Raw genomic sequence first — 26,693 nt, 5'->3', positions numbered from 1 at the left:
CACAAACGGCATGGCAGGGAGATACGGACCAAAGAGTGGGCATTTTCTCACCCTTCCACCACGCCCAGGGCCCCACGAGTGAAGTACAGGTTCAGGATGAGGAAAGGCCTCCTTGGGGCCGGAGCTGCTCTCACTTGGATCACGTGTTTCCTGTCAGCGTTGAGATCTGTGTTAGTGACCAGTTCTAACGGCCACCTATCAACGCTGGGCTTGGGGTCGGGAGGTTCCACATACTGACAGCTGAACACAGGATACGATTGTTGGGGAAACTGAAATCAGGCTGTACAGCTCAGCAAGGCACGCAGATGCCATTTTGCAAAGCCTGGGGTGGGGGCGTTAGGAGGACTGCACAAAAAAGATGGTTTCATAAAATGAGTGGCCCTGCCTTGAGTTTCCGATCAGTGCCTGGCTCGTGGTAGACGCTCGGCTGGGTGAGTGGGGCTCTGGAGAAAACTCAGGTTCACTTATCTATTGACGTGTTTTTTCCAGCAGTCTTTACTCGGTGCCTGCCTTGGGTTGGGTATGCGGCAAGTGGCCTGAGGGACTGCAGTGCGCAGGCGGGGCTTCATGGGGTTGCCCGGTCCCAAAGAGCGTGTGCGTCATCTGAGGATTAAACGGACGGCTGGGGAGCAGGGACAGAGCGTTATGCCAACTGCTGTGAGGTTCAGAGGATGAAGCTGCCGGGGGTAGGGCAGTCAGGGGCGGCTTCACAGAGGGGGTGTTGCCACGGCGGGCTTTTTAAGGGTGAGTAGAAGTTTATCAAGGGGACAGGGGTGGGAGATGCCCCACAGTTCGCACGGTGCGAGAGGATGGCTCGCTCAGGGTGTCTCCCAGGAAGAGGCAACTCTGATGGGAATGTCTGTTGATTACCTTGTTCACACACTGGTTCTGCGGAAGTGGGATAGTCACAGGCTGTTGTGTGGGCTCGTCGCCCTGGATTCTGGAAGCAACCTTAGGCTGCAGGAGGCACAGCTTCCAGGACCGAGGCAAGTTCCTTTGCACCAGCTAACGTGAATCTGGGCTTGGTAGACAAGACCCCTGTCTCCGAGGGGCTTGTGACAGATAAAGCGCTGTAGATGGAAGGCTTTGAGAACCAGACGCCAGAAACTAGAGCGCTCAGGGGCTCACGGAGGGAGCCTGGCATGCATGGTGGAGCTAGGCGTTTGTCTTCTGTACAGAGAGAAGTGAAAAGGTGGGGGGACGCGGGAGGTGCCCTTCCCTCGGTGACCCCACTTCTCAGCAGAGTCAGGGTTCAGTCAGCCGGCGCTGCTTGAGTGAGCAGAGTGTCGTAGCATGGAGGAAGGCGGCACCCACGCCGCGCCCCAGGCTCGCTGCATCCGTCACCTCTGTCAACTGTTCACACCTCTCTGGTCGGCGCCTCTCACGGTCCGCTGGGGAAACGGGATCTCAGCAGGGTGAGCTGACTAACCCTGAGTCCAGCCAGGAAGTGGTGCGGCCAAGGACGCACCCAGGGGGGGTGGCCGGCGGCAAAGCGCTTCCCCGCCAGGCCAGGTCCCCATGGGGAGCGTGGTGAAGGTGCTCATATCCTGGGGTGGGGAGGGGGCGGGGGGCGGGCGGTCGTAAAAGGAGGCCATTAGCGCTCAGTCCTGGCGTCTACGTCCTGGCACGAGCCAGGAGGGTCCTTTCTGGGCCTTGGGTTGCGGAGGCTCCGCACCTCCTGCGTGGAGCCACGCTGGGTCCTGGAGCCTTGGCTTCGTGCAGGGGCTCGTGCAGAGCCAGGCAGGCCTGGCTGGCACCCGTGGAGGAGGGGCACTGTGCTCGGGCACCCGGTGGGAAGGGTTCATCCTTCTGCGGGGTCTCATTCTGGGACTGGGGGGGCCCTGCCTCCCCAAGTTTCACGGAGACTGGGCCTCACTGGGAGCCAGGGCGCACGGCAGCACCTGCGAGTGTCATTTCCTGGGTGCTGCCCCCAGGGGTCCCACATGGTCCTCGGCACCGCTCAACAGCTCCCAGGGCGTTTCTCACCACGTCTTACTGATGCAGCTGCCTCTGAGTTCCTGCAGAAAACGGGGAGGAGCCAGCACCGAACCCCCCGGCCTGCTTGAGCCCACAGTCCTTGCCTTCTAACGGGGTTATATTGACCATCAAAACTCTGAACGGGCTTTGAAAACTATTGAAAACGTACTAAAATGTCTTGGGGTTTCTCTCGTTTTAGCCTTGATTCTTTCAAGAAGCTGACTTCCCTATTTTGTGTTCGACTAATAATTCATGCTGCAAATCCTTATTGAATGCCTACCATGTGCCAGACACACCTGTCTCCTAGTTTAGGGATTGGAAGACTGTCCCCAAAGGCGAATTTGAGTGAAGAGAATTAGCATTAAGGACATTCCCTCTCTCCCCACTTCCCCTCCTATCTGGTAATGACATCTGGCATGGGATGGATAGCAGACTTTTGCTATTGTAAATCTAAATTCAAGCAGATGGAAAGACCAAAGATTGAATTGGCTAATTATTTCATTATGCATTTTAAGATTTTCTCAATATTTAGACTTCATAAAAAATTTGAGCCTAGTTCGACACCCACCGTAGTAATAAAAATGGCCCGTATGTGGCACGTAAGGCTGGACAGACGTGTTTTAAAGGAAACTGTGGCTCTTGCGGTAGGTGTGTGCACACCTGTCTGGGTCATATCTGCAACATCCAGATACGTGGCAGGGACACCGGGAGCTCCAGACCTACTCTGCACCTGGCTAACAGCCTGTACGTATGCTGTTTCCGTGTGCTGAGCCCTGGAGACGCCCCCAGGCTGCGGGAGGGGCAGACGCAGAGACGGACACTCACGGTGCAGCCCGGGAGGGCTGAGACAGCTTTCCTGCGGTAAGGACCGGCAGGGCTGGAGTATTCTAAGCACATTCCTGACACACACTGGGGACCTGAGTCGCCCCGTGACTGGTTGTACAGAATGCAGTCTGGGGCAGCAGGGGCCAGGCGTCTCTCAGGCTGTGCGGAGCAGTCGGGCTGCCCTGCCTGCCTCCTTGCCCCCTTCCCTCCTCCCCTCCCTTCCTGAAGACGAGGGCTCGGCTCTCTGGCCTCCTCCTTCAGGTCACGCCCGCAGCAGCCTGTGAGCATCGACCTCCAGGGCTCTCCAGCAGAGCCCAGCCTCCCTGCAGGCCGTGAAGATCTGTCCCTCCCAGTACAACCCAGCCGAGCTTTCAGGTCCCTCCTCTCGTCTGACCTCCCCCGCCACTCTGTGAAAGATGCAGGGCAGACTTTGTTTTTATTTTTACTTTTTAATTTATATTTCATTGAAGTGTAGTTGATTCACAATGTTGTGTTTATTTCTGCTGTACAGCACAGTGACTCAGTTATACACGTATATTCATTCTTTTGTATATTCTTTTCCATTATGCTTTACCCCAGGATATTGAGTATAGCTCCCTGTGCTGCACAGTAGGACCTTGCCGTCTGTTCATTCTGTATGTAACAGTTTGCATCTAGTAACCCCACACTCCCAGTCCGTCCCTCCCCCCCTTATAATAAAGGGCGGGCTTTATTACAAGGAGCCTGGTAACTGGCCGAGAGCCAACACAGTCCACGGGTCCCCGCAGGCTGCCCGGTGGGTCAGGAGACCCACCTCTGCAGGGACAGGGTGACCTCATGTGGGGGCGGTGGTGGAGGGCACCTGGCCATCCAGGGGCAGTGAGCGCCAGGGGCCTAGTGGTGTTTTCAGCCCTGGCGCTCACTGGTCCTGAGGTGGGGTTTACACGCTGGCCCCGCCAAGTGAGCTCATGAACTGAATACTGCTTGTTGCCCTTAGATTTACGATCCCTGTCTCTTTTCTGTTTATCACTTCCATCCTCATCACTGCTGTGAAAACCGCCGCTTGCACGGCTCCTGTGTGTCAGTTACTTAGTGTGTTGTCTGCGGGGCTGGGGAAGGGATGCCGGGCAGCGGAGCTGGACGTGGGACCGGCAGGCGCTCTGCCCCCGCCTCACCCCTCCCCGCCAGCCGCTGGGTCTCAGCCTAACCCCTCTGTTTCCCGTTCCTCCCAGTGTAGTGGGGGGAGGTGACGGTACCGCGAGGAGCCCTGTCGTGTGGCGCCTGCAGGACCAGCGCCCTCCCTGCCATCAGGCTTGCCCCCGTCACTCCTGGGGCTCTCCTGTCCTTGCGCTTCGATCCTTATTCCGCCCAGGACGAAGGACTCCTCACAGAGACCTGTCCTGAAGCCCGCCCTCTTCCCTAGCCTGTCCCTTGTGCCACCTCAGCCTGGTGACTTTGAAATGTCCTCCTGAGTGCGTCCATCTCGCGGGAGGAGCTTGCCTGGGGGTGATGTCGGTGGGGCTCCTGGGGGCAGCCTGCACAGAGAGGCCTGTCCGCGCTTTCCGGATAAACACGCCCTTGCTTTCCATTCTTCTTCTTTGAACCTTCTTCTTCCCTCCAGCTGCCACTGTTGGACCATTTTTACTGAAATTGGGAAACCTTAATACAGCCAACTCTCCCGGAACTCTGTCAGTAGCAGGTAGTAGCCCCGCATGTGACCCAGTGACCGTCTGCATTTGCCTTTGGGCTGGGACCAAAGATGCTGCACCGTTGGGGGCCGGAGCCCCGGCTCCGAAGGTCTGGCTCTGCTGTCTCCTGCGTCCAGCAGGGAGGTGGTGACCTGTCAGGCCCGTGTCTCCATCCGTTCAGCACCATGACGACCGCTGGTCCGGGTTGCCGGTTGCCGTTAGGGTCAGTTCTCACAATTGTATCTGCCCTTCTGATCCCGTACCAGGTGCCAGACAGGATATTAGCACTTGCCCTCAAATCTACAAAACAGGTAATACCTACCCCTTTTTAAGAAGTAAATAAGTTGTTATAAAGCAGAAACTAACACACTATTGTAAAGCAACTATACCCCAATAAAGATGTTTTTAAAAAAACAAAAAACTGTATGACCTAACCTAAAAAAAAAAAAAAAGAAGAAGTAAATAAGTAAATTTTGGAAATGAAGTAACTCACCTGAGATGGTGCCGGGAGCTGGAGAGCCAGGATCCCAGAACGTGTGTTATTTTCCTGTTGACTGAAGTCAACCTGAAGTGAGGCCTCACCCTCGTGGTGCCGTCACGGCCCCTGACCCTAGGGTGTGTCAGTACAGGGGACACGCTTCCTGCTGGAAGACCCGGCGCTGCTTAGGCGACCCGGCCTCAGGTGAGGCTTCTCCTGGACAAGGGACGCTGGGCCAGACCTCCCCCACGACTGTCCCCTGGCATCCTCACCTCCACCTCTGCTGGGGCCTGCCTGAAAGGGGCTGGGTTGGCAGTTCTGACAATCACCCAGAGCGTCTGGTTTGGGGACGTATGGAAGCTGACCATATCTGTTTTCACTTTCCACGGTAATTCAGAGACGGAGGAACAAGCATCAGCATTGAAGCAGGTGCGGGTCGTCCTTTATGGTTGGCCTCACGTGTTCCATCTTCCACGGAGCCCTCTCTGCCCCCTCTGCACCCTCTGCCCCCTCTGCCATCTGGCCCTGGCTGGAACTGCCCCTCCTCTGGGGTCCTGCAATTCTCAGTGCTTAACTCTTGTTTGGAATACTGCTTACAGAGCACAGGAAAGTTTGTTTTCTTCCCAGGACTGTCTCCCTTGCCAGGCTGTGCTGTTCTTGAGGTCAGGTGGTGTCAGCAGCTATTTCCTGATGACCTACGATGTGCTGCGGTTTGCGCCCAGCCCCGGGGACACTGCGGTGAGCAAGATGGGGTGTGGACTCTGCCCGATGGGGCCCGAGCGCGTGCTCTCGTCCCCGCCCCGGTGCTGCCTGGAATCCTTCCATGTAGCTACTGAAACCTTTTGGTGACTCAGTGGTTTCCATTTGATTGATGCAGCCGATGGTCACCAGCTTGGTTGCACTGCGCTGAGTGCTGTGATGAACGTAGGAAGGGAGTTTGCAACCAGCAAGATTCGTCTGCATGGAAGCCCGTCTCCATTTCCAGGGGGCAGCCCTGCGCAGGCTGTCTGTGGTGGAAACAGATGCGGGAGACGCTAGGAGCAAGCTTGTTGTCAGCGCCCCTTCTCGCTTTCCTCGTTTTTGTTGCAAATCTCTCTTCAGAGAGCATTTCAGGGTTTGCTGAGATGCTTGCTGACCTGTTAGAATCCAACCCCATATAGGTTTCCCGACAAGGACTGGGTGCCCAGCTCAGCTGATCCCCACGAAGCTGGCGGCCTGGACCATCTGGGCTGAGTCTCTGCCAGGTGGTCTGGTCTGGTAAGCACGCGTCTCCCGCCTTCTGTCTGGAGAGCGTTTGTAACCATCTGGCTGCTTGGAGGGTGAGGCAGAGGCTCAAGGACCCCAGTGGTACAGTGGGCCTTAGGTGCCGAAGAATCAGCAGCCCGGAGTGGGGGCTGGAATGTCTTCGGGGGACACAGAGGGCACAGAGTCCTTAATAACTGGGAAGGGGAGTGTGGCCGTTCTCTTGAGAGCACGGCTGCGCCCCCGAGGGGCTGCCTTCCCAGGGCTGACCCGGGCCGTGCCGCTGATGGTGGTGTGTTTGGCCTCACAGACACCAGTGGCCCTCTATAAATCCCAGAAGCGCAGCAGCGGCTGTGACGTCTGTCATCAGTCTGTACTTGGGGTCAACCCTGTAAGACTCTAGGCACGACGTCCTCAGTTTGGTTGGTCACCACCAGGACAGGCCACCTGGCATACGGCCACACCTGGCTTCTCAGCTTCCCAGACCGCATCCCCGCCAGAGAGGAGAATTTGCCGATAGCCAAGCCCTCCTCCCTTTATAGACTGAGGCAGAGCGTTCGCTGTTTGCACCGGATTGCCTGAGATGGCCTCCCAGCCTCTCTAATTGGCTTCTGGCTAACTCTCACAGATGCTTCTGACGGAGCTCCGTCTTCTCATTCCCTGAGAGAAGTTAAGTATTTTTAGATAAGACTCCTTTAAAACAGTGCACTAGGTTTTTCTGATGGTCATTTTAGGAGAGAGAGTTCTATCTAAATGAATTTTAATACAAGTAGCTCCCTTTATCGGTACAGCTGATTCCTTGATCATCTTCAGTAACATGCAGGGTTGCATCTTGTATTTGTCTTTAGGGAGTGAGTGTTTATAGCTGTGGATAATCACTTGGTTAGGCCTTTAATCCTCATAGTGGGGAAGCCACGCCAGCCCAAGAGAAGCGTTGCTCCCGACCCTCGATGTAAAGTTGCCCTGGCCCTTTAGCCTTCAGGGGACGGAGGGAGTGAGGTGGGAGGGACACATATTTGACTCTTGACTCCCCCGAACCCAAATATGTATACCTTGAAGTTACTCTGAATGGAATCAGGGTTTGGCTCACAGAGCGCAGATTTCAGGTTTCGCCGGCTCACGAGAGTGGGGAAGGACTTTCCCTAGTGTGCAAAGCAAAGTTCCCAATCTGTGTGTGTGTGTGTGTGTGTGTGTGTGTGTGTGTGTGTGTGAGAGAGAGAGAGAGAGAGAGAGAGCACATGCACACGAGTCAACGTGCGGTGTGTTCATGTGGTTGGGTGCACGCTGGGCTTTTACACGTTCTGTGTACTTCCGGCATGACAATTATTGTGAGCATGTGTATCTTATATAATAGAATCATAAAATTACAGAGCTTAAGTAACAGCTAACACCTTATGGCACTTACTAGATGCCAGCACTGTTCTGAGCAATTCACCTAGATTTACTCAGTTTTTACAAAAACCCTGTGAAGTAGTTTTTATCCACAGTCCACAGATGAGAGACCTGAGGTCCTGTGAGTTTACCTAACTTGTTCCAGGTCACCCAGCCAGTAAGTGGCAGAGCTTGGGTTCTCATCCAGGTGCCTGGCTTCAGAGTCTGTGCTCTTATTAGCTCTGTGTTGGGCAAAAGAGCAGAAGAGCATCTGGTCTCTGCCAGGGCCTTCAAGTTATCCCCATTTTTCAGATGAAGCCAAAGAGACGTAGCGTTCCTCGGGCACGCTGCTGATTGGCACACCTACCCCACAGGGCTCTTTCCGTTTTGCCTGCCCTCCATCCTCTGACTCGACTGTTCTCCCCCCGCAAGACCGCGTGCAGACTCTCCCTGGCAGTTCGTGGCGCTGTCCAGGGAGCTGAGCCCAGACACTGGCGCCCCTGCTGGGATGAGAACAGCCCAGCATCAGCATTCTCAAAGTTCGTGAAGCAAATCGGAGGACAGAGTCATGGGAAAGAGGCTCATTAATCACCCAAAGCAGCCTTTCCATTAGCGTAATTTCTAGTTGTGACAATTTGCTAATTGATTGAGCTGAAGTGGGGCTGGGCTAAGTCCCTGCACCTGGGGTTATCACTCCAGAGCTGGCACATGGGGCGCAGACAACCCATCTTCCTGGCGGGGGTGGTGCCAAGGTGCAGGCCTGCTCCTCAGCGAGCTCCCCACTCCGGAACGCTCACCTGGGGGCCCGTTTAGGAACATCTGCATCAGCAGCTCACGGGCTGGGTCTCAGTAGACCGCTTAGAACAACCGGGTGTTCAGAGCACGGTGCTGCACTCTCCTGTGAGAGGACCCAGGCCTGCCCCCCGCCAGGCTGCACGTTCCCCAAGGGAAGAGCTGACTGAACAGTCGTTTCTTCCAGAGCATCAGGCTGGGTCCTGGTAAACTTCAGTCCCATACACACAGGCAGGATCTCAAAAACTGCTCCGTGGTTTTAAACGGTCCTTTGATTGCAGTGCATGACTGAATATTTCACCGCTAACGGGCTAGCAGAAAATGAAAGGGAAGGTGTTTTATTAACTTTCTGCATTTTCCTAGCATCTGGCGTTGTTTTTAAGATCTGGAAGCAAATATCCATGGTTCCCGAGACTCGTAGAAGATTAACTGAGACAATGTGCAGGAAAACATTTGTAAACAAAAAGCTCCGCACAAATATTGATTAATTAAATGTAATTAACAACGATGGGTGACTAATAATACCACGGTATCATCCTTGCACAATAGGCTGGGCTTCTTGAAAGTAGGAAGGATCTCACCTGGTGGGTCTTCTCGTCCCCAGCAGCTACCACAGCCCACGCTGTAGGTATTGATACCCTGATGTGAATCCAGGCCCACCCCCTGGCAGGGAGGAGCTCTGCACCTGGAGCTGAAGGGCTAAATTGGATCCTCCCTTCCTGGCTGTGTGGCTTAACATCCCCGAAGGGGTTTCCTCAACCCGAGGTTGCTGTGAGCACTGTGTGAGATGCCCCTTAGGTAAGTAGGTGCTCAGTGAGAAGCCCTGAGCATTGATGGAGCACCTCCTGTGTGCCAGGCGCAGTGCCACTGACCAGGGGCACCGTCCCTTACTCTCCTGGGTTTGGAGCCACAAGCAGCCCTCTGAAGTCTGTCTTACTGGTTTGCAGAAATGAGCGGCCAAGCAGTCGTGACCGCAGAGTTGGCCGCTCATCAGCCCAGCAGGTTTGAGCCGGGGATGGCAGTGAGCAAGGGCCAGCCCGCACTGCGAGGCTCGCCACCTCTGAGAGGCATGAGTGAAGTGCGGTGGTTCCAGGGAGCTCAGCCGTGGCTCTGAGGCAGGAAGTGGCAGGCGCAGGGGGCGCTGTGAGAGGGATGCGTGGCTCCTTGCGGGGAGCCAGAAGCTGCCTGTGGGAGGCTCCAGAGGCAGAACGAATGTGAGTTGGATGCACTGAGCTGGGCACTTGAGTTTTCTTACGTTCCAGGCGCACAGGGGTTGTCGATGATCATTACTTGAGGGTGTGGCTAGGAGACTTGCAAAGCCTGGTTGGCACCCACAGTGGTCTACATTCCCCCTGCTGCAGTGTCACCACCCCTGCCCTCCTAAGGGACAGGAGTATATCTTGGGGGCAAGAACCCATCGGCTGACCTGGAAACTTAATTGCTGCATCCCAGGTGACCAGGAAGGGCTTGAAGGGGGGAGACAGGTACTTCAGCACCACGGAGAGCTCCCCGTGGGCCTCCCTCAGGGCTGGAGGAAAGAGGCTGGCCACCACGCGCCATGCTGGGAGCGGGCGGTGACTCTGCCCGTGACAGTGCTGGGGTCCTGGCCGGGCCCCGGCCCTGTGCACAGAGGATCCTCGTTTGTCCGGTGGGGATCACGGGTCCTGGCTTCCAGGTTTATTGTAAGGAATCGATACTGTGTTCATAGTAAAGTGTCTGAAAGTGTGGGCTGCAGTGTGGGCTCCAGGGTCAGATGGCCTCAATCCTACCACTTCCTAGCCGTGTCTGCTTTCTTGTTATCCCCATGGGCCTGAGTTTTAAAAATCTCTGCAATGGAAATAACAGTCCCTATTTTAAACCCACCACATACTCAATTTGAAAATAGTATTAAATTGAGAAGATACATGTTAAACACTTAGCACACAGCCTCTCTCATGGGACTCGCTTTGGAAATACTCCTTCTAGCAGAAATAATGATAGGAATTATTGTCCTCATCATCATTCTCTGTTGACCTCTTGCCCCCAACGCCAGAGTCCATGTGTTTAGGAAAGAGAAGCCGCTGCCGTGTCCACTGTCCTCGCTATAACATTGTAACCTGGGCTCTAAAAGTGGCTGATAGCGCACCTGCATAGCTGACTGGTCAGCCAGGGTTGCATTCCTGTGTCCAGGCTCAGACACAAGACTGCTCTGGTGGCTCGTGGGGCTGCAGGGGAGGGGATGTGCGTGCAGGTGATTGGCTTTGCTAGCTCAGCTGTGTAATTTTATGGCTCATGTCCGAATACGGAAATATGCTATTGGAATGGTTTCCAAAGCCCCAGTGCTATTTGGCAACTTTGTAATTACTCACATCCTAACTTGCTCTTCTCACTAATCATTTCAAAGGCTCCTCATCCTGGCCATGTTTGTTAGGCACTCTTTCTGTTCTTCAAGCACCGGGGTGCGATCAGCCTCAAAAGCCTGGCATGATTTTTTTTTTTTTTTAACAAGAGGGAGTAATATGCCATATTCTGAAGTCTTAATTTCATACAAGTGAAAATAACCCCCAGAGAGAGTCAGGAAAGAAAACAGAAAGAAACACACACACAGATGTGGCCCCTGCACCGCTTACCTGGGATGTTGACTCATGCCAGCATTCATTTAGTCATCAGCCAGTGTTCATGGAGCGGCCACGACGATCCAGACACTGTTCCAGGCCCCAGAACGAGAGCTCTGCCCTCGCCCAGCGGACAGGCGAGTGATGAAGCCAGACGATGGAAGACACACACATCTAGTGAGGGCTGCCGAGGGGATGCCGAGAGCCTTCGGAGCAGAGACAGTTCAGAGAGGCCTTCCTGGAGGAAGTGAGGTCTGCGGTAAGGGTTAAGGTATGAGTACAGTGAGGAGCGGGAAGAGGGCAGGGAAAAGCATTTCCAGGCAAAGAGCACAGAAGGTGGAGGGTATGGAGTTCTGAGAGAGCACACTGTGTTTTGGAAGAATTGAAACAGGGCCAAGGCAGCCAAAGCAGGACCCGGGGCTGGAGAGGCAGGTGGGCGGTGCTCCTGAGTGTCCTGGACGCCAGCAGCTTGGCCTGTGCCCGGCCTGAGGCCCGTTGCCGCGTGCGGCCAGCTGGCTCTCCTGAGCAGCCCTCTTGTCTGAACAGCTCTCCGCGGATGCTCGGCTGGGCTGTTTGAGGGCTGGGTGTCCCTCTCTGGCAGGAGGGACCCGGGAGCTCTGGCCTTCATTCCCTCGGGGCCTCGGCACCCCTCGCTCCCTGCCCCAGCCCGTTCTACTCTGCCTGTGTGGCTTTATCCCGACCCGGCTGTCCTCAGGCTGGGCAAGTGCAACGGTCTGTTCCTATATTGTCATCTTTGTTGGAATGTGAGCCTCTCAAGTTCAAGGTTCACGTCCAGTCATTTCAGTGTCCTCAGTGCTTCTCACCATGCCTGTCTTGTTTCAGACACACTCTGTGTTTGTTGAATGCAATTAACTTGCTAATGGAAGAAAGTAATGGGATTTTCCCCCACTTCTCAGTCACTAGAGAATGTCAGGAATGACGTTCTTCCCTTTTGATTGCAACCTAAGTACTGGGGCTTTAATGTATGTAGGAAAAGGGAGAGAGGTTTATAGATCTCTCTCTGAGGACCACACTGGCTGTTTAACATTAGCACCTTGGACACGTCTGTTTTCTGCCTTTCTAAACCTAATTTCTTCATCCACCGATACTTGCTGAGAGGCCGTATGACTTCCTCGATTATGAACTCGCGTGAGTCCGTTTGTAATAATATGTGTAATTACATCAAGATGTATAACAGGGCAGACATGAAACTGGCATGAAACCGACACGTGTAGAGAGACGCACTTGGTTGCATTGAACAGTCAGCCACAGTTTGCATCCTTTTTAGGAAAAACAACCTTCCCTCTTCTTTATTTCCCCCAGCAAGAATAGCTGTTGGATTGAAATTATCCCAGTGGATTTCCCTTCTTCACATAACAGCTCAATTTACCAGATCTGGGGGAGAAGAGGGGGAGGGGGGAGAGGCCCTTGCCACATTTACGTACCTGTTTCCCACACACTCAGGTGATATCTTGTGGTTGGTTACACCATCCCTGGAGAGCAGGGGGACGGTCACCTGCCGTGGGAGGTTTCCCGTCTGGGAGTCTGTGGAGAAACTTCTAGAACTTCTCCCCCTGGCCCGGGACTCGGAGGCAGCGGAGTTTTCCTTAACGCGGCTCACCCCTCTCTGAAGCGCACAGGTGAGGCGAGTGTGGAAGGACTCCTGAGCCAGCTGGTCCTGGAGCATCTGCAGCTGGCCCCTCTCCTGTGGGGTGAGTACCACTCGTCACCTCGGGGGCATGCGCTCCTTTTCTCAGAATGCGCAGGCTCGCGCTTGGCAGTGTGTGCGGACGTCACAGAGAGCCGTCGGGGGGAGGGAAGCTCACCGCCGGGCCGGCCTCTGCGTGTCTACCGAGCTCTGCCCGGGCACAGCCTCGTGAACGGGCTCGCTGCCCTCTGAGCACAGGTGTGGCAGTGACGTGGAGGGGCCCTCGGGGTCCATTCGCTGCGGAGTCTGCCGTCCTCCGTGGGGGCACTTGGTGTCCGCATGGGCGTGTCTTCTGCAGATGTTTCTGCATCTCCCGTGATGAGGGTGGTGCGCGGGAGCGAGGCTGCCGTTAGCTCGTCTCTCCCGGACTAGCTTGGACAGTTTGTTTGGTAAACACCCTAACTCAGCCTGGCGCTCAGCCCGTGAGCGATCGCCCTGAGGTGGTACTTCGAAAAAGGCATTTGAACGTTCGCTGCCCTTTGCACCTGGAACTCTCACCCCAGTCTCTGCCTTCCTAAATAGCGGTGAAATAATTTTGTTGAGAAACAAACTAAATGTAGAATTTTTGTTGAAGTGGGAGTCTTTATTATCCTCTGGAAATGATTCCATCATGTAATCTATGTTGGGTCAGATGCAAACAATCTTGTACGTGTACCTTCTTCTCTTTACCCCAGAAACCATTGTAAATTAGTATCTGGTATTTCATCTGCTTAATTAATTAGCTTGACCTCCCCCTTTGGCATGCTAGACACACAGGAAAATTATCCCAGGGGTCTGAAGAGAACAGGCCTTCCTCCTGGCGTTCCTGCACTTCCCCTTCAGTTTGTGAGAGCCCCTCGCGCTGCCCGGGGGCTGCCCACACTGCTGGGCTCCCTACTCCCGCCCGTGAAGGTTGTTGGGAGTCCTGTGAGGGGCGCTGACACGGCAGCCGTGAGTGGACTGTGTGCTGCACCGGGGGCTCCTTCCGTGGAAGCCGCCGCCTCGCTGGTCCAGCCCGAGTGGAAGGAGGCGGGCGGTGTTTCTGCGGAATGTGTCACTGCTTGCACCTCTGGGGGTGTCCCTCGCTTTCCTAGTTTGGAATGTCTTGTCTCTTGATGACCCGGGCTCAGCCAGCTACTGCCACCGTTATGTGGCAGCTGAGGAGGATCAGACTCCCAGCCCCAACCAGCCCGAGGAAACACAGTGACACAAAACTTGCATTAAGGCATCATGTCAGTCAGAAGAAATTCCCCAAGGCCTCGGCAGTCTGGGAGTGAGCCCTGGAGGGTCTGACTCATTCCAGAGATTGGGGGTGGGGAGGGTACATTGGGAGAGGTCAGAGGCCCTTGCTGGATTCGCACTGGTCTCCTTGCAGGTGTTTTCCTTGTCGTGTGTCACATGCATACCAGTGTGTTGGCAAATAATGCAAGTATTAAAAGATTTTATCCTGGAGAAGATGCATGACGTTTTAAACAATAATACCAGGACCTGAAAGGCGTTTCTGCCAGGAGGTCTCACTGGCAGTGTCCGCGGTGCCAGGCAGCTTGGGGCTGCGCTTTTGGGCTCCCAGCAGCATCCCCGGCAGCCCAGTTCCTGTCCTTGAGGCATCCACGGTCTCCAGAAACAGTGCGTAGTATTTTCCTGTTCAGAGTGTCATGATTAATTTAACTATTACCATATCTGGCTGCTTCCAAGGAACATCCTTAGGTAGACTTTCCTGACTTAGATCAGTTTCCTAGCTTTAGAGTTATCAAGTCAAAAGACGCGCACGTATTTAAGGCTCTTGAGCTGTTCTGTCAAGTGACTGTGTGACTCTTGGTCATTGATCATGACATGGGCATTGTGGGAGTCTGGGTTTCTCGGGTGACTTTCTCACCCTCTTATGAACGCAGTTCCAGGGTAGTGGCCCGTGAGGGAAGGCGGTGAGTTTCGTCTGCTTCCCTCCTGCCCCAGGCTGGCCTCCCCGGCCCACCGTGCGTGGGGTGGGGTCTTCATCCCTGGCCTCAGCACACGTCACCTCCTACCCTCACTGTCCCCTCTGCAGTGGAGCCGACATCTTGGAGCCACCAGCTCCTCACCCCATAACTTGGGCTGTCCTCCTGGTTCTTCAAAGGCAGCTTTCCACACCCTGGACTCTTGACCCTTCCACTAGCTCACTTCATGAAAGCAATATATTCTCACTGTAGAAAGCCAGGGGAAATCAGAAAAGTTGGATAGAGAAAAATTACCCTTTTCCCACATCCCCCCCCCAAAACAGTCTCTACTTCATTTCATTTGTGTGCATTTCTAAGTCTTTTTCCTGTCCCCCAACTTAAATTTTGTTCATAGAGATGATCATACTGTAGTACTTCTGTGTCCTTTTTTATACTTGACAAAACATAAGTATTTCCCATGTTATAAACATGTCTTAACACATGCTGTTTAAGTCCTCACCGTAATTTCATCAAATGGATACAAGATAACTTAGTACCTGCTCTGGTGTTTGGCTGTTTCTGTTTTTTGGAGGTGTTTGTTGTTATGTAAGTTACTTGCATTGGCTGTACGTAGAGCTTTCTCTGTGTTTTGGGGTCATTCCCTCAGCAAGGATACCCTGAAATTGTTAATACTCTAGGGGGTGGCGGCAGAGAGCACAGCCGTCAGGTTTGCTGCGTGATGGTGGTTACATCACGTGCCACAGGCAGACCTGTGGATGGCACAAACCCACCACGGGTCTCAGTCCTGTCTGCTGCTTCCTCATGGGGCAACTTCTGTGGACGAGTCAGCAAGTTCTCTGGGCCTGGGTTTCTTATTTGTAAACTGGAGATGCTGAGGGCCCCAAATCCTGGGCGAAGGTTTGAAGAGATGCCTGTGACCTTGCGAGAGTGCGTTCCTTCCCTCTCAGTGGGGATGTGGGCCTGGGGCGGTGGGGACCACCAGGACTGATGCTGTGTGGTGGTCGAGGAGGAAAGGAAGCTAGATTCTGGGGTGGATCCAGGACTGCATGCGTTCTTTCTGCGGAGCATCCCAAGGCAAGGCAGGACCGGACAGGACAGAGCCGCGGCAGGGCTGGGGAGGGGCCTGGGACGGGACCCCGAGTCGGCTGCCTCCTGTCTCTGTCCCTCCGGGAGCAAAACTGCGAGCTGGGGAGGCTGCACCTCCGGGTGGGAAGACGAGGCTGGGAGGGTGGCAGAGCCCAGTGGGCTTCCTGACGGCCTGCTTCGAGGTCCAGTTCCAGTCGTTTCCATGGATACTGGGTGGTGGTGACTAATGGGCTACGCCGTTTCCCATGATGATTTGATCGTCCCACGGCTGTGCCCCTTCTCCCTTCTTCAGCTGACAGCTGAAGCTTTCTCTTCATAGCTTCGTGGTGCCTGGTCTGTCCTGTCCTTCATCCACAGCCAGTGAATACCAGCCAGGTGTTGGCTCCATCTTGGAGGGGATGCTTTCAGTGCACAGCCTCCAGATCGTCACCGAGCAAAGGCCCAGGTCCAGGGCCGAGCTGTGGTGCGTGGGCAGCACTTGTAGGCACGAGGGTAACGCCTGTCAGGGAAGCAGCGGCCACGTGATGCCTCGTGTGAGGTCACCCACTGCCCACCCTCACATTTGGGGAGCGTGACGCCAGACTCTCCGTGTGGTTCGTCCGAGCCGCACGAGTCTTGAGGTCATGATTACTGTCCCCCTTTTACAAATAAGGAAACAGACTCATGGGGGTTTTGTTGCTTCAAGTTATGTGGAATACGTAGGTTCTTGGATTGAAGGATTTGTCCATCTGCACCAGGCACTGTCCCAGGTGCTGGGGACACAGAGGTAAGTTAGACTTGATCCCGGCCTTCCAGACACTCCTGGTCCGATGCAGGCAGGGGGCCCAGGTCACTCAGCAGACCGTCCCCATGTAGCCTGGTGCGCTTGCCAGGTGGAAGCTTGGCGGGTGTCCTGGACGTGGAGGCCAGAGGCAGCCCTGGACCCCGACACTGACCACCTGGTCAGTCTCAGAGGAGCCAGCACTGTGCTTGGGATGAGGCACACAGCCCGCGGCACCAACGGAGCTCACGGGCCTCCCTGGGGACAGAACCACCTGGAAGGCGCTATGGGTTCATCACGTCTGCGCGTTGCTCCATCTACCTCAGTGGCCCCTCCTGTGCTCTGCCAGCTCCGTTCTGGAGTCTGGATCCCGGCGCGCCAGGCAGCCAGACTGTCCTGGGCCTGAGGTCGGGCTGCATCCCGCCCTCCTGGGACTCTGCGGGGAGACGCGGCCCAACTGCTGCAAAATGTCATTTCATCAAACTGAGTGACGTGGAGGCCTTGGTGGGGGAGACGGTTGGTTTGTTTCTAGCGTGAGATTCGTGAGGACCGATGGCAATGCTTGTATCTTGGATGCGTGTGGCGCAGGCCTCCCTGGCAGGTGAGCTGCCCGTGGGCACCCGCCTCCTTCCCAGGGAGCTTAGCAATGGCGCTGGGCTGTGGATTTCTCCCCCACAGGCTACGTCTCCAGACAGCTGCTCCCGGGCCAGGGTTAGCACTCAGGCCCACGGACCAGGCTGGGTCTGCTGGGCCAGGTGAATCGGGTGGTTTTGGTGAGTCCCAGGGGCTGGTCAGCCTGGTCTGAGGACCCCGCCCTGAGGCCTAGCTGTGGTGAATGGCCATCTGGTCTGAGGCCCAGCTGGCCCGGCAATGGGTGCAGGGAAGCCAAGGGGCTGAGTCACCGTCCCTTTGGCACCTTTGCCAAATATATATATATGTATGTAAATTGATTTAAAAAAAAAGGAAAAATAATTTATACAGGATATAAAAAAGGAAGGAAAAAAGCTGAAAACAAAAAGCCCATCTAAAACGCATGGACACCAAGGGGGGAAAACGCAGTGGGGTGGGTGCTGGTGTGCTGAATTGTGACATTGGGATTGACGTGTATACACTGATGTGTATAAAATGGAGGACTAATAAGAACCTGCTGTGTAAACAAACAAGCAAACAAAACAACTAATACTAAACTTTCTTTGGGTTATTTGTATGGAAATATGTTAATATAAATGTTTCAGACATTACATGAAATTTCTAAATATCTTATATGTTCTGGTATAATGTTGTAGGTCATAATTCTAGTTATTACTTTAAAATGTGTATCTCAGAAATAACTAAAAACAAAAACAAAACAAAAACAACACAAAAACCCATACAAAGAAAAAGCCCCAGGCCATGATCCCCCGCCGGGGAATGACCCTGTGGGACCAGCCAGTCCCCTCCTGCCCTTTCGTTGGTGGGTGGCAGCCCTGCCCTGGGCCCCTCCGTGCCAGGCCTGTTCTGTGAGCTGCCCTCCCCCTCCTCACAGCCACTGAAGGCAGGCACCGCTGTCTGTCTGGAGCCCCGAGAGCCTCGGCTGTGCTGGGCCCCCCGGCGCCCCAGAGCCTGTTCCTGCCCTTCTGCAGCACCTCTCCTCTCTCCTCTCCCCTCCCACCACCCGCTCGACCCTGCCCCCCATTCTTCTATTTGGTCCCAAGCATTCTAGTTTTGAAAGCACGTTTGGGAGCCTGCTTTATTGTGATAATCTTTCCCAAAAGAATAGCTGCATTTGGGGAGCACTTACTGCATGCAGCGTGTCCAGTAACTCTTGTCAGCTCGTTTATTCTTCATAACTACCTGCTGGAATAAGCATTATTCTATGTTTTATGGAAGAAACTGCTGAGTGAAAAGATTCCATGACTGGTCCCCCAAACTGCTGTTCCTGCCCCCAATCTGCTTCCTGCGACCTGGGGTCCTCCCTGCAGCCCAAGTGACCCTCCCAAACGTGACCCCGATGATGTCACTCTTAAACACTTAGAACAATTCCTTGGCTCCCATTATCACTGAGGATGGACGGGAGCGTCCTTAATGAGGCTTAGAAGTCCCTCCCCGACCAGCACGCCTGCCCCTCCAGCCTCCGTCCCCCGTCTCTCTGGGCTCTCCCAGCGCCATTCTCCCCGAGGTGTGCACCCCGGGCTCCCTCCGCTGCTCTCCCTTCTGCCAGGAAGTTGCCCTCTCTTCCAGGCCTGTTGCCATGTGCCCCGTGATTTCTCCTAGTCCTGTCTTTCCTTCTTCGGTCCTCCTGGGAAGCCTTGCTTGCTTCCCACACCTCCATGCTGTCACACCCCACCACCGAGCTGCACGTCCTCCTTTGTGTCCCCTCCTCAAGTTCTCGTGGCCTGTAGATGGTGTCCGCCACTCCCAGTGAGCACCCTGGGAACAGACCGCATTGACCGCACCCGCCGGGTCTCGATGTTTGCTGACCGCGTGGAAGAATCGGTGGATGAAGGCCATCCTCCTCACAGGGTCAAGGCCATCCAAGTCCTAGTCCTTAGACGTCCTCCTTCCACATGACTTAAATGCACATGACTTCCGTGGTGACGTGCCCAGGTACACTTAGGCAGTCCCTTCTGGCTGGCTATTAATGGTTTCCAGTTTTTCCATTCATAAGACTAAGGTGGACATTCTTGGCATCTGCCCTTCTGCCCCCGGGTCAGTCCCAGAGGGCCAGTGTCCAGGGCAGGGTTACTGGTGCTTTGTGAAGGCATTGCATGCTTGTGGCCAGCTTGGCCTCCAGGGCGGCCGTACTGATCCACACTCCCCCTGGCAAGGAGAAAACGAATTCACCACGGGTCACTCTGGATCCTCTGTGACGCAGCAGCCGGGAGGGCCAGCTCCACCCCAGGCGTGAGGGGCCAGGCTGAGTGAGGCCCAGCCCTGCCCTTGTCCTACCCCCGTGCCAGGAACCCAGGCAGCCTGAGTTGGAGTTTGCTTCTGGGGCCCAAGAGTCAGAACAGGGGTTCTGATCCTGGGCCAGAGGGTATGTCTCTCTGAGCCAGGTCCCTGGAGAAAGCTCAAGGACAAAGGACAGCATGTAAACCAGGTGGATTGAGTTTCCCTCAGTCCCCAGCTCCACCACCTGAAATCACTGTGCTGGACCCTTCAGCGCTCTGCTTAGACGTCCTCCCGTCGCGGCAGGAAGCCTTCGCCTCTCGAGTTCCCACCCCACGTTGTCTTTGCCTGTTCACTTGTCTGTCTTGCTCCCGAGACTGGGAGCTCCGTGTGGGCAGGTTAAAGGAAGTGCTCAGTAAGCTTCCTGCATCCGATTGAGAGGGACTTGGCCTGGGGGGAGCAGGTGCACATACCAGACCTGCAGCCTCTGGCCTCGGGGACAGGGGTCGTGGGTGCCCAGGGAGGCCCACGCCTGCGACTGTCTCGGGGCCCCTTTCCTCGGAGGGAAGGTGACAGGTGGACCTGGAAGCAGTGGCGTGAGGGTGCTGTGGAGAAGGGGGTCCTGCCCAGCCTGGGAGCTGGCCGATTCCCACCAGCTCTGCTGTGGGTGTTCATTGTTACTCTGGGCCTCCAGTAAAGGCCATGGGAGATGCTTCGTCCTCCTCTTTCTACAAAGGGGGCCGAGAGGCTTTCCATGATGGGAAGAACTACTGCCCCAAAATGGATCCTCTGTGTGGCATGCGGTCAGTGTTTGTGTGATTTGCTTATTTTGTGAAGATAAAACGTGCACAAACTGTGTATTTTCCTCCTCGGGTACCACGGGAGAGCTTCCTGCCACTTTCCCTTCTTACTTAATGACATAGGCTGGGTTCCGTCTCATTCAATATTGCACGCAGAGCTGGCACAGTCTTCTTAACCACAGCGTAAGATGTATCATAATTTATTTACTCTGTATCTTTTGATGGGCCCTTAGTAATCTTTTGCTATTATAAATGTGGTTGCAGCAAACACCCTTGTAAGTATGCCCGTCCTCCCAGGAGTGAGTCAAGCTGGAAGATACTTATTTAAATTTAACAATCTCTTTAAAAACAAACAAAAAAACAAAAACTTTGTTTTTGTACCATACTCAGACTTTCCTCATTTAGAGTACGTTTAAAAAAAATTATCTTAATGCTTTCATGGGCTCGGCTGTTTTAACATTTAACTCTTTTATTTATCTGGAATTTATTAAGGTGTGAAGAGTGAGGCATGGATCCACCTTTTCTTTTTCCAGAAAGCTATCTAGTTATCCCCAAATCACTTAATAAATGATCTGTCTTCACTAATAAGCAATGCCATTTTCTCATATGTTTAGGAAAATCTTGGGATTCTCTTCCATTAATCTATCCATGGGCCAGTATCACCCTTGTAAGTATATTATGGGTTTACAATATATTTTAATATTTACTTGGGTAATCCTCTTCAATGTCATTTTCTTACATTCATTCGTTTGTTTATTTAAATATTGTGGTCAAAGCACATAATACAAATTTGCCACCTTAACCATTTTTAAGTGTACATTTCAGTAGTTGTAAGTGTATTTGTATTATTATGCCAAAGATCTGTAGAATTTTTTTATCTTGTAAAATCAGCCCTATGCCCATTACACATCTTTCATATTTATTTGTATGACTTCAGAAAGAGCTTGTATAGCTCATTTTTTTAAAAAAGAAAACTTATATAGGTATTTAACTGCCTCTTTAACGGAGGGTTTTTTCCCTGTTTTTGCTTCCTCTTTTATATAAGTTTGCTTCCTCTTCTTTTTCTTGTTTAAGTGAGCTAACACATGATCTACTTTCTTCGTTAATTCTATCTCCCTTCTCTTTTCTAATTCAGTGATTCTTCTATCGTTATTAATTTCTCCTTTCTGCCTTAGTTGGACTTATTATATTATTTTTTCCCTCACTTACTGGGTTGGGCATTTAATTCATTCATTTAGATTGTCCTATTATTGGTATAGTTTTATGGGGCTATGAATTTTCCTATGATTACTGCTTTAACCACATTCTGGCATTTACATTTTTCATGTTTGATATTTTTAGGCATTCTGCGATTCTAGTTTGTTTCATCTTTATCCTAAGAGTTGTTTAAAACATAGTTTTTTGCCTGTTTGTTTTTTCTCATTTTGTTATGACTTTCTAATGTGACAGCAGTGGAATCACTTTAGTACTATTCTCACCTCTTAGAATTTACTGAGATTTCTTTGTCGTTAGTTTTTGTTTTTTGGGTTTTTTTTTTTTTTATGACTACTCCATGGACATTTAAAAGGAAGGCGTATTCCTTGTTTTAAGTGTATTGAGTTGAAATGTATCACTTAGCTATACCTTATTAATTTGCTTAGGTTTTTTAAGATCCTTACCTATTTGATCTACCCATGGACTTTGAGAAGTGAATTACAATTACTGCTAACATGGGTCCTCTTCACCCTGATGGACTTCTGTCCATCGATGTGATACTGTCTGTCCTGTAATACATGCAGTGTGAAGGCTGATGGTCTTTGGTGCATAGATGTCATAATTATTCTCACTTTGTTGTGCCTTTCACCATGTAAAGTGCCTTTCTGTGGCTCCTTTAATGTCCTTTGCCCTTATTTCAATCTGGTCTGATACTGTAGCTCTCATCCCTCCTTTCTTTTGGTTTGGCTGATGTACCTTTGCCTCTTGTTTTGTTTTAAACATTTGAGAATTCTTTTTCCCCCTGTGTGGTTCTCTTAGATGAAGCATAGAGTTGAGTTTTGTTTGTGATCTAACTTCATTGTCTTTTTCATTAATAAGTGGGTTTAGACCAGTTACATTCCTTGATATGGCACATATGTTTGGTCTTATTTCTGTCATGTATTCTGTTATGCTTTTTATCTTGACTCTTGTGATCTGTGTCATCTCGGTTTTATTTTGTGTGATGATTTTATTTTTTCTTCCTTTTCCCTTCTAAGCTCTCCTGCTTCTCTCGTCTGACCTCCCCATCCCCACATCACCTTCTAAGGCCTTCCCTGCTTTAGTTTTCTTCACAATTCTTCTTATTCTCTGAAAGTTCATTACATATACAGGTTTTTTTCTTATTTGTCTCTCCGCCCCTGCTAGAGTATAAGCTCCACAGAGAAAGAATCTGCTCTTCCCTGTATTCTCAGAACCTGGAACCGTTACCGGAACATTTTAGTGACAGCTGAATACATATTTGTGGAAGGAATTAATAACGTAACCTTCACAGTCTGTCTCTGAAGTAGGTAGTGTTATTCCTGTGCTTTAGGGGAGGGAAATGCAAAGCGTATGCAGGGTTATTCAGCCTGTGAGTGGCAGAGTGAAGACTAGCGCATGGTCACTATGATTCGAAAATCCACGTTTTCCCCATTATTGTGCCTCCCAGAATCATATAATGAGCTAGTGGCCTACAGCTGGATTGGAAGCCTGGGTCTGCTGACTTCTAACCAGAAATTCCACAGTACCATAGTCTTTTAGAAGTAAAGATAAGCAAAAGGAAAGAAAGAAGGAAGTTATCGTGTTATTACTCACAGACTTGCAGGAAAGTTGCACATATAGTGGTTAGAATTTTTTCTGAGCCATTTTAGAGTCACTGCACCATCGTCCCAAATTCTGTGTATTTCCTACAAACAAGGACAATCTCTTATTTAACCACAACACAGCCATCAAAATCAGGAAATAAGCGTCCGTTCTACCATCCAGTACTGAGACCCATTCAAGTTTTGCCAGTCATCCCAATAGTGTCCTTGGTTCCTAAAGGATCTAGACGTGGTTCAGAACCACTGTTGCCTTCAGTTGTTTCATGTCTCTGGTCTCAGTCGATCTGCAACAATTCCTCAGTCTCTCTTTGACTTTTTTTACCTTGGTGCTTCCAGATGTTACCAACCAGCCATTGGTGGAATGCCCCTCAATTTGGGGCATTTGGGTGATGTGTCCTCATGATTAGATTCAGTACCTGTGTCTCTGTCAGTAGTCACAGAGGCAGTGCTGTGTCCTTCTTGCACCTGTCAGGTGGCTCGTGAGTTCTGTTTGTTCCACTACCAGTGGTGGCCACCTCGATCACTTGACAAGGTGGTGTCTGCCAGCCTTCTCTGCGATCAGGTTTCTTTGTTTCTCTTGGTAATCACTAAGTATTCTGTGGGAAGGTGCCTTGAAACTTTATAAATACCGATTCCTCCTTGAACTTTCCTTTGTTCATTTACTCTGAGTGGATTCGTCATTTCCTCTTTTGCTCAGTAGGTTAAAGTATGTGACTGTCATTATTTATTTTGATGCACAGTGGGAGCTCTTTCAGGCTGACTTCTGTGTCTCTCGACACGTCTCCGTCGTTCCCTGGACACTTCCTTGCTTTCTGGTGCTAGGTATCCCAGATTCATCATGAACTACAGCTGTGACAGCATCCATTTTCCCCAAGAAGTCTTGGTTCCCTTTAGTGAAGATCATTATTTAGAAACCAAGATGCAGATGTGAGAATGGTCATTCCTACTGGGGTGGGGGGGGCGTTGCTACTCCCTAGCCTCAGAGAACACAGCCAGGGAATATACATGTACATATAACTATAAATACACACACGCACGCTCAGCGTCTCTTTCTATGCGTATTGACAGCTACCAGTTCTCTGTGATACCTCTAATTCCAGTCCAACATGGCAAAGCTCCTTCAGGTTTTGTCCCCTTTCCTCAGTTGTACCTCACTTCCTTGGCATTGGGAGATTGGCTTTTGTTATCTCTAATGTAATTACCAATTTGTCAGTCCCCCCACTGTAACCAGTCTTCCATCTCTGCCCCAACCCTCCCCCACTCTCAGCATGTCAACCTCTCACACTGCATGGGGCGGATCCCACAAGGGGTGGCTCTGCTGTGCAGATGCCCTTCGCCCTCTCCCTGGTCCCCATGCCCCCCTGTCCCCACTCCCTTTCTGGTCTCCCATACCCCCTGCCCCCAACCCCTCCCTCATCCCCCTGGTCCCCCAGGTCCCCCCTGCCCCCACCCCGTGGCTTCGGAACTGGATTTTCCAGGAGGGGTGCCCGACATGAGGCCCTGCCTTTGCCCATGGCCCTCCCTTCCCCGCTGTCTCTTCACACCCTTTCCTGGCTGGTTCCCTGTTCTTATTCTCTGGGCCGCGTTCTCCCCTCTGTCTTCCATCCCCATGGTGGCGCTTTCCGATTCCCCTATGAGGATCTGTACCCGTCTCTCACGCTCCATGAACTCACGGGGACGAGGTCCAAGTTAACGTCCATCTCCCCGTCTCCAGGGCCTGTTCCTTATGTGACCCAGAGGAGGCACAAGGCAAATGCTTGTTGAGTGACTGGTAAATACTAAGCCTTCAACAAACGCCTGTTCTGTGAATGAATGAATGAGAAACAGTCTGTCCCAAAGGAGTTCACGGGCTTGTTGGGGAGAAAGGGTGTGTTCCTACTGGACAAAGATAGATGGGCCAGAAGACTTCCACTGGGGAAAACATCTCTGTCCGTTCGTAAAGGTGCCTCTGGCTCTGGGTTCTGAGAGAAGCTTCTCAAACCTCCTCGTCATCCGCAGCACCGAGGAGCCTTAATCGTGACGATGCTCCTGTCCTCGGGCTGGGCCTGCTTGAGTTCTCTCCTAATCACAGTGGAAAGTGAAATTGGGAGCATCTAGACGGCTGGTTTGAACGGGTGCTAATTAGTGCAGATGTAGGTCAAGTGCAGGTCTCTGCGAGCTTCTTAGTCCCAGAGTTTCACATGAGCTTCCAGGCAGAGCTCACACGCGTTTCCTGCAGCGCTTACTCCGTCGCTCCTGGACCTGTTGACGATCGGCGTCCTAGGATGCTGGTACCCACGGGCCCTCCGCTGGCTCATGTAATGACAGGCACTTCACTGCAGTTGAACAACTGCTGACATAAAGCACTTTGTCCCAGCGTGTGGGACAGCCCCGGTGCGACAGTGACCCACCTCAATCCAGGCTGCAGGGGTGGGTTCTGCTGGACTGGGTGGTCCCAGGCCCTTTCTGTTTGCTGAGATTTCACCTCTAGGGTCAGGAAAAGAGCAGCAGGGATCTTTCCGGTGCTGTGGGAAGACCCACTGTGTGAGGCTGGAGGCGCTCAGAGCTCTGCAGGTCTTGCCCACAGCACGCCCCCTGCCATCTGCCCTACAAACACTGCCTGCCTTGCCCGCCCCCGCCTCCCGGGGCCCCTGGAGCAGGTGGAGGACCCTCACCTCACAGAGCCGGAGACGGGGCTCTGCAGAGACAGCAGTGAGTCTCCCGGCCAGAAAGTCACAGAGCTGGTGCTTGAATCGACCACAGGACTCAGCTTCTGTCACACTGTTGTAGGTGTTTTCCGTTTCTTAAATAAGAAAGTGATTTCAAGGTATGCAACATGCTAAAAACAAGGGATGGAGGTTTCAGTCTTTCTCTGGTTTTCCCATTGTTTCTTTGCAAGATGAAAACTTTAACCCCAGGGCTTCCGTCTCGCAGGAAATTTGCTCTCTGGATGCTACGCCCTTTTCAAACATAAGTTGTGTTTAGAGAGAAGAGTCGTGGAATGGGGGTCTGGATGTGCCTCAGCTGGGACTCACGGTACTGGTGAATGGGATCTCTTGTTTTTCTTGACGCCTCGTCCAGGGACAGACAGCACAGCAAAGAGCCTCGGGTGCCAGCTGAGGAAACGGCTCCTTGGACGAGCCAGCCCCTGGGGCTTCTGGCCGGGAAGCTCACTCAGGAGGAGGATGCGTCTTCTGACTGAGTCTGCAGCCAGGCGAGCCGTCGGGAGCACGGCTAGCGGAGGCCGTTAGACAGGACCTTGCTGAGCCCCTGGCGTCCGCTGCTCTGTTAATCGGAGCCGAGGCAGCTCAGCGCTCTGGCTGGTGAAGGCCGTCTACCTGATAGTTCACGTCACTGCTGGGCGGGGTGGCCGTGGCTGCTGCAGGCTCCCCCCGGACTCGGGCCCAGGCTGGCTGGGGGCAGCAGCTCCCCCACATCCCAGCCCCGTCTCTCACCATCTGCCGTCCATGGCAGAGGCCTCCCTGCTGGACTGCCACCGCCACCACCCCTCCTCCTTCCCCTCCAACCACCGCGTTCTGCGCTGCGGGCCAAAGATGTCCTAATAGCAGTGGTCCTTCCCTGTCCCAGCTCATCCTGCCGGCCTGTGTCACCCGGGACAAAGCCGGAACACCAGCATCTGAGGTGCAGACTCCTCCCTCCACTCACCCCGCGGCTTCCTCACGTCACGCAGGGTGCCTCGCAGGCCGCTTCCCATCCGGGGGGGGTGCTGTGGGAGTCCCCAGGGGGGTCACGTCCACTCCCGTGGTGGCCCATCTAAGCAGCCTTGCCTGCCTTTCCTCCGCTTTTCCTCCAAGGC

The 26,693-nt window shown here is 52.9% G+C and overlaps 1 protein-coding gene across 3 annotated transcripts in view; it reads left to right on the top strand.

The window, feature by feature from the left end:
* The window catches only part of TRAPPC9 (trafficking protein particle complex subunit 9), a 499,958-nt gene that overhangs the window by 380,496 nt on the left and 92,769 nt on the right, over positions 1-26,693 (top strand). For all 3 annotated transcript variants that reach the window (XM_033843254.2, XM_033843252.2, XM_033843253.2), the window contains one exon: positions 12,568-12,658. In XM_033843254.2, the coding sequence (XP_033699145.1) occupies positions 12,568-12,658 (91 nt within the window). The remainder of the gene's footprint in view (positions 1-12,567; positions 12,659-26,693) is intronic.

Source organism: Tursiops truncatus, chromosome 17 (assembly GCF_011762595.2).
Source record: "Tursiops truncatus isolate mTurTru1 chromosome 17, mTurTru1.mat.Y, whole genome shotgun sequence".
NCBI classification, from domain to species: domain Eukaryota; kingdom Metazoa; phylum Chordata; class Mammalia; order Artiodactyla; family Delphinidae; genus Tursiops; species Tursiops truncatus.
This window is presented reverse-complemented; position numbering and strand designations above follow the sequence as displayed.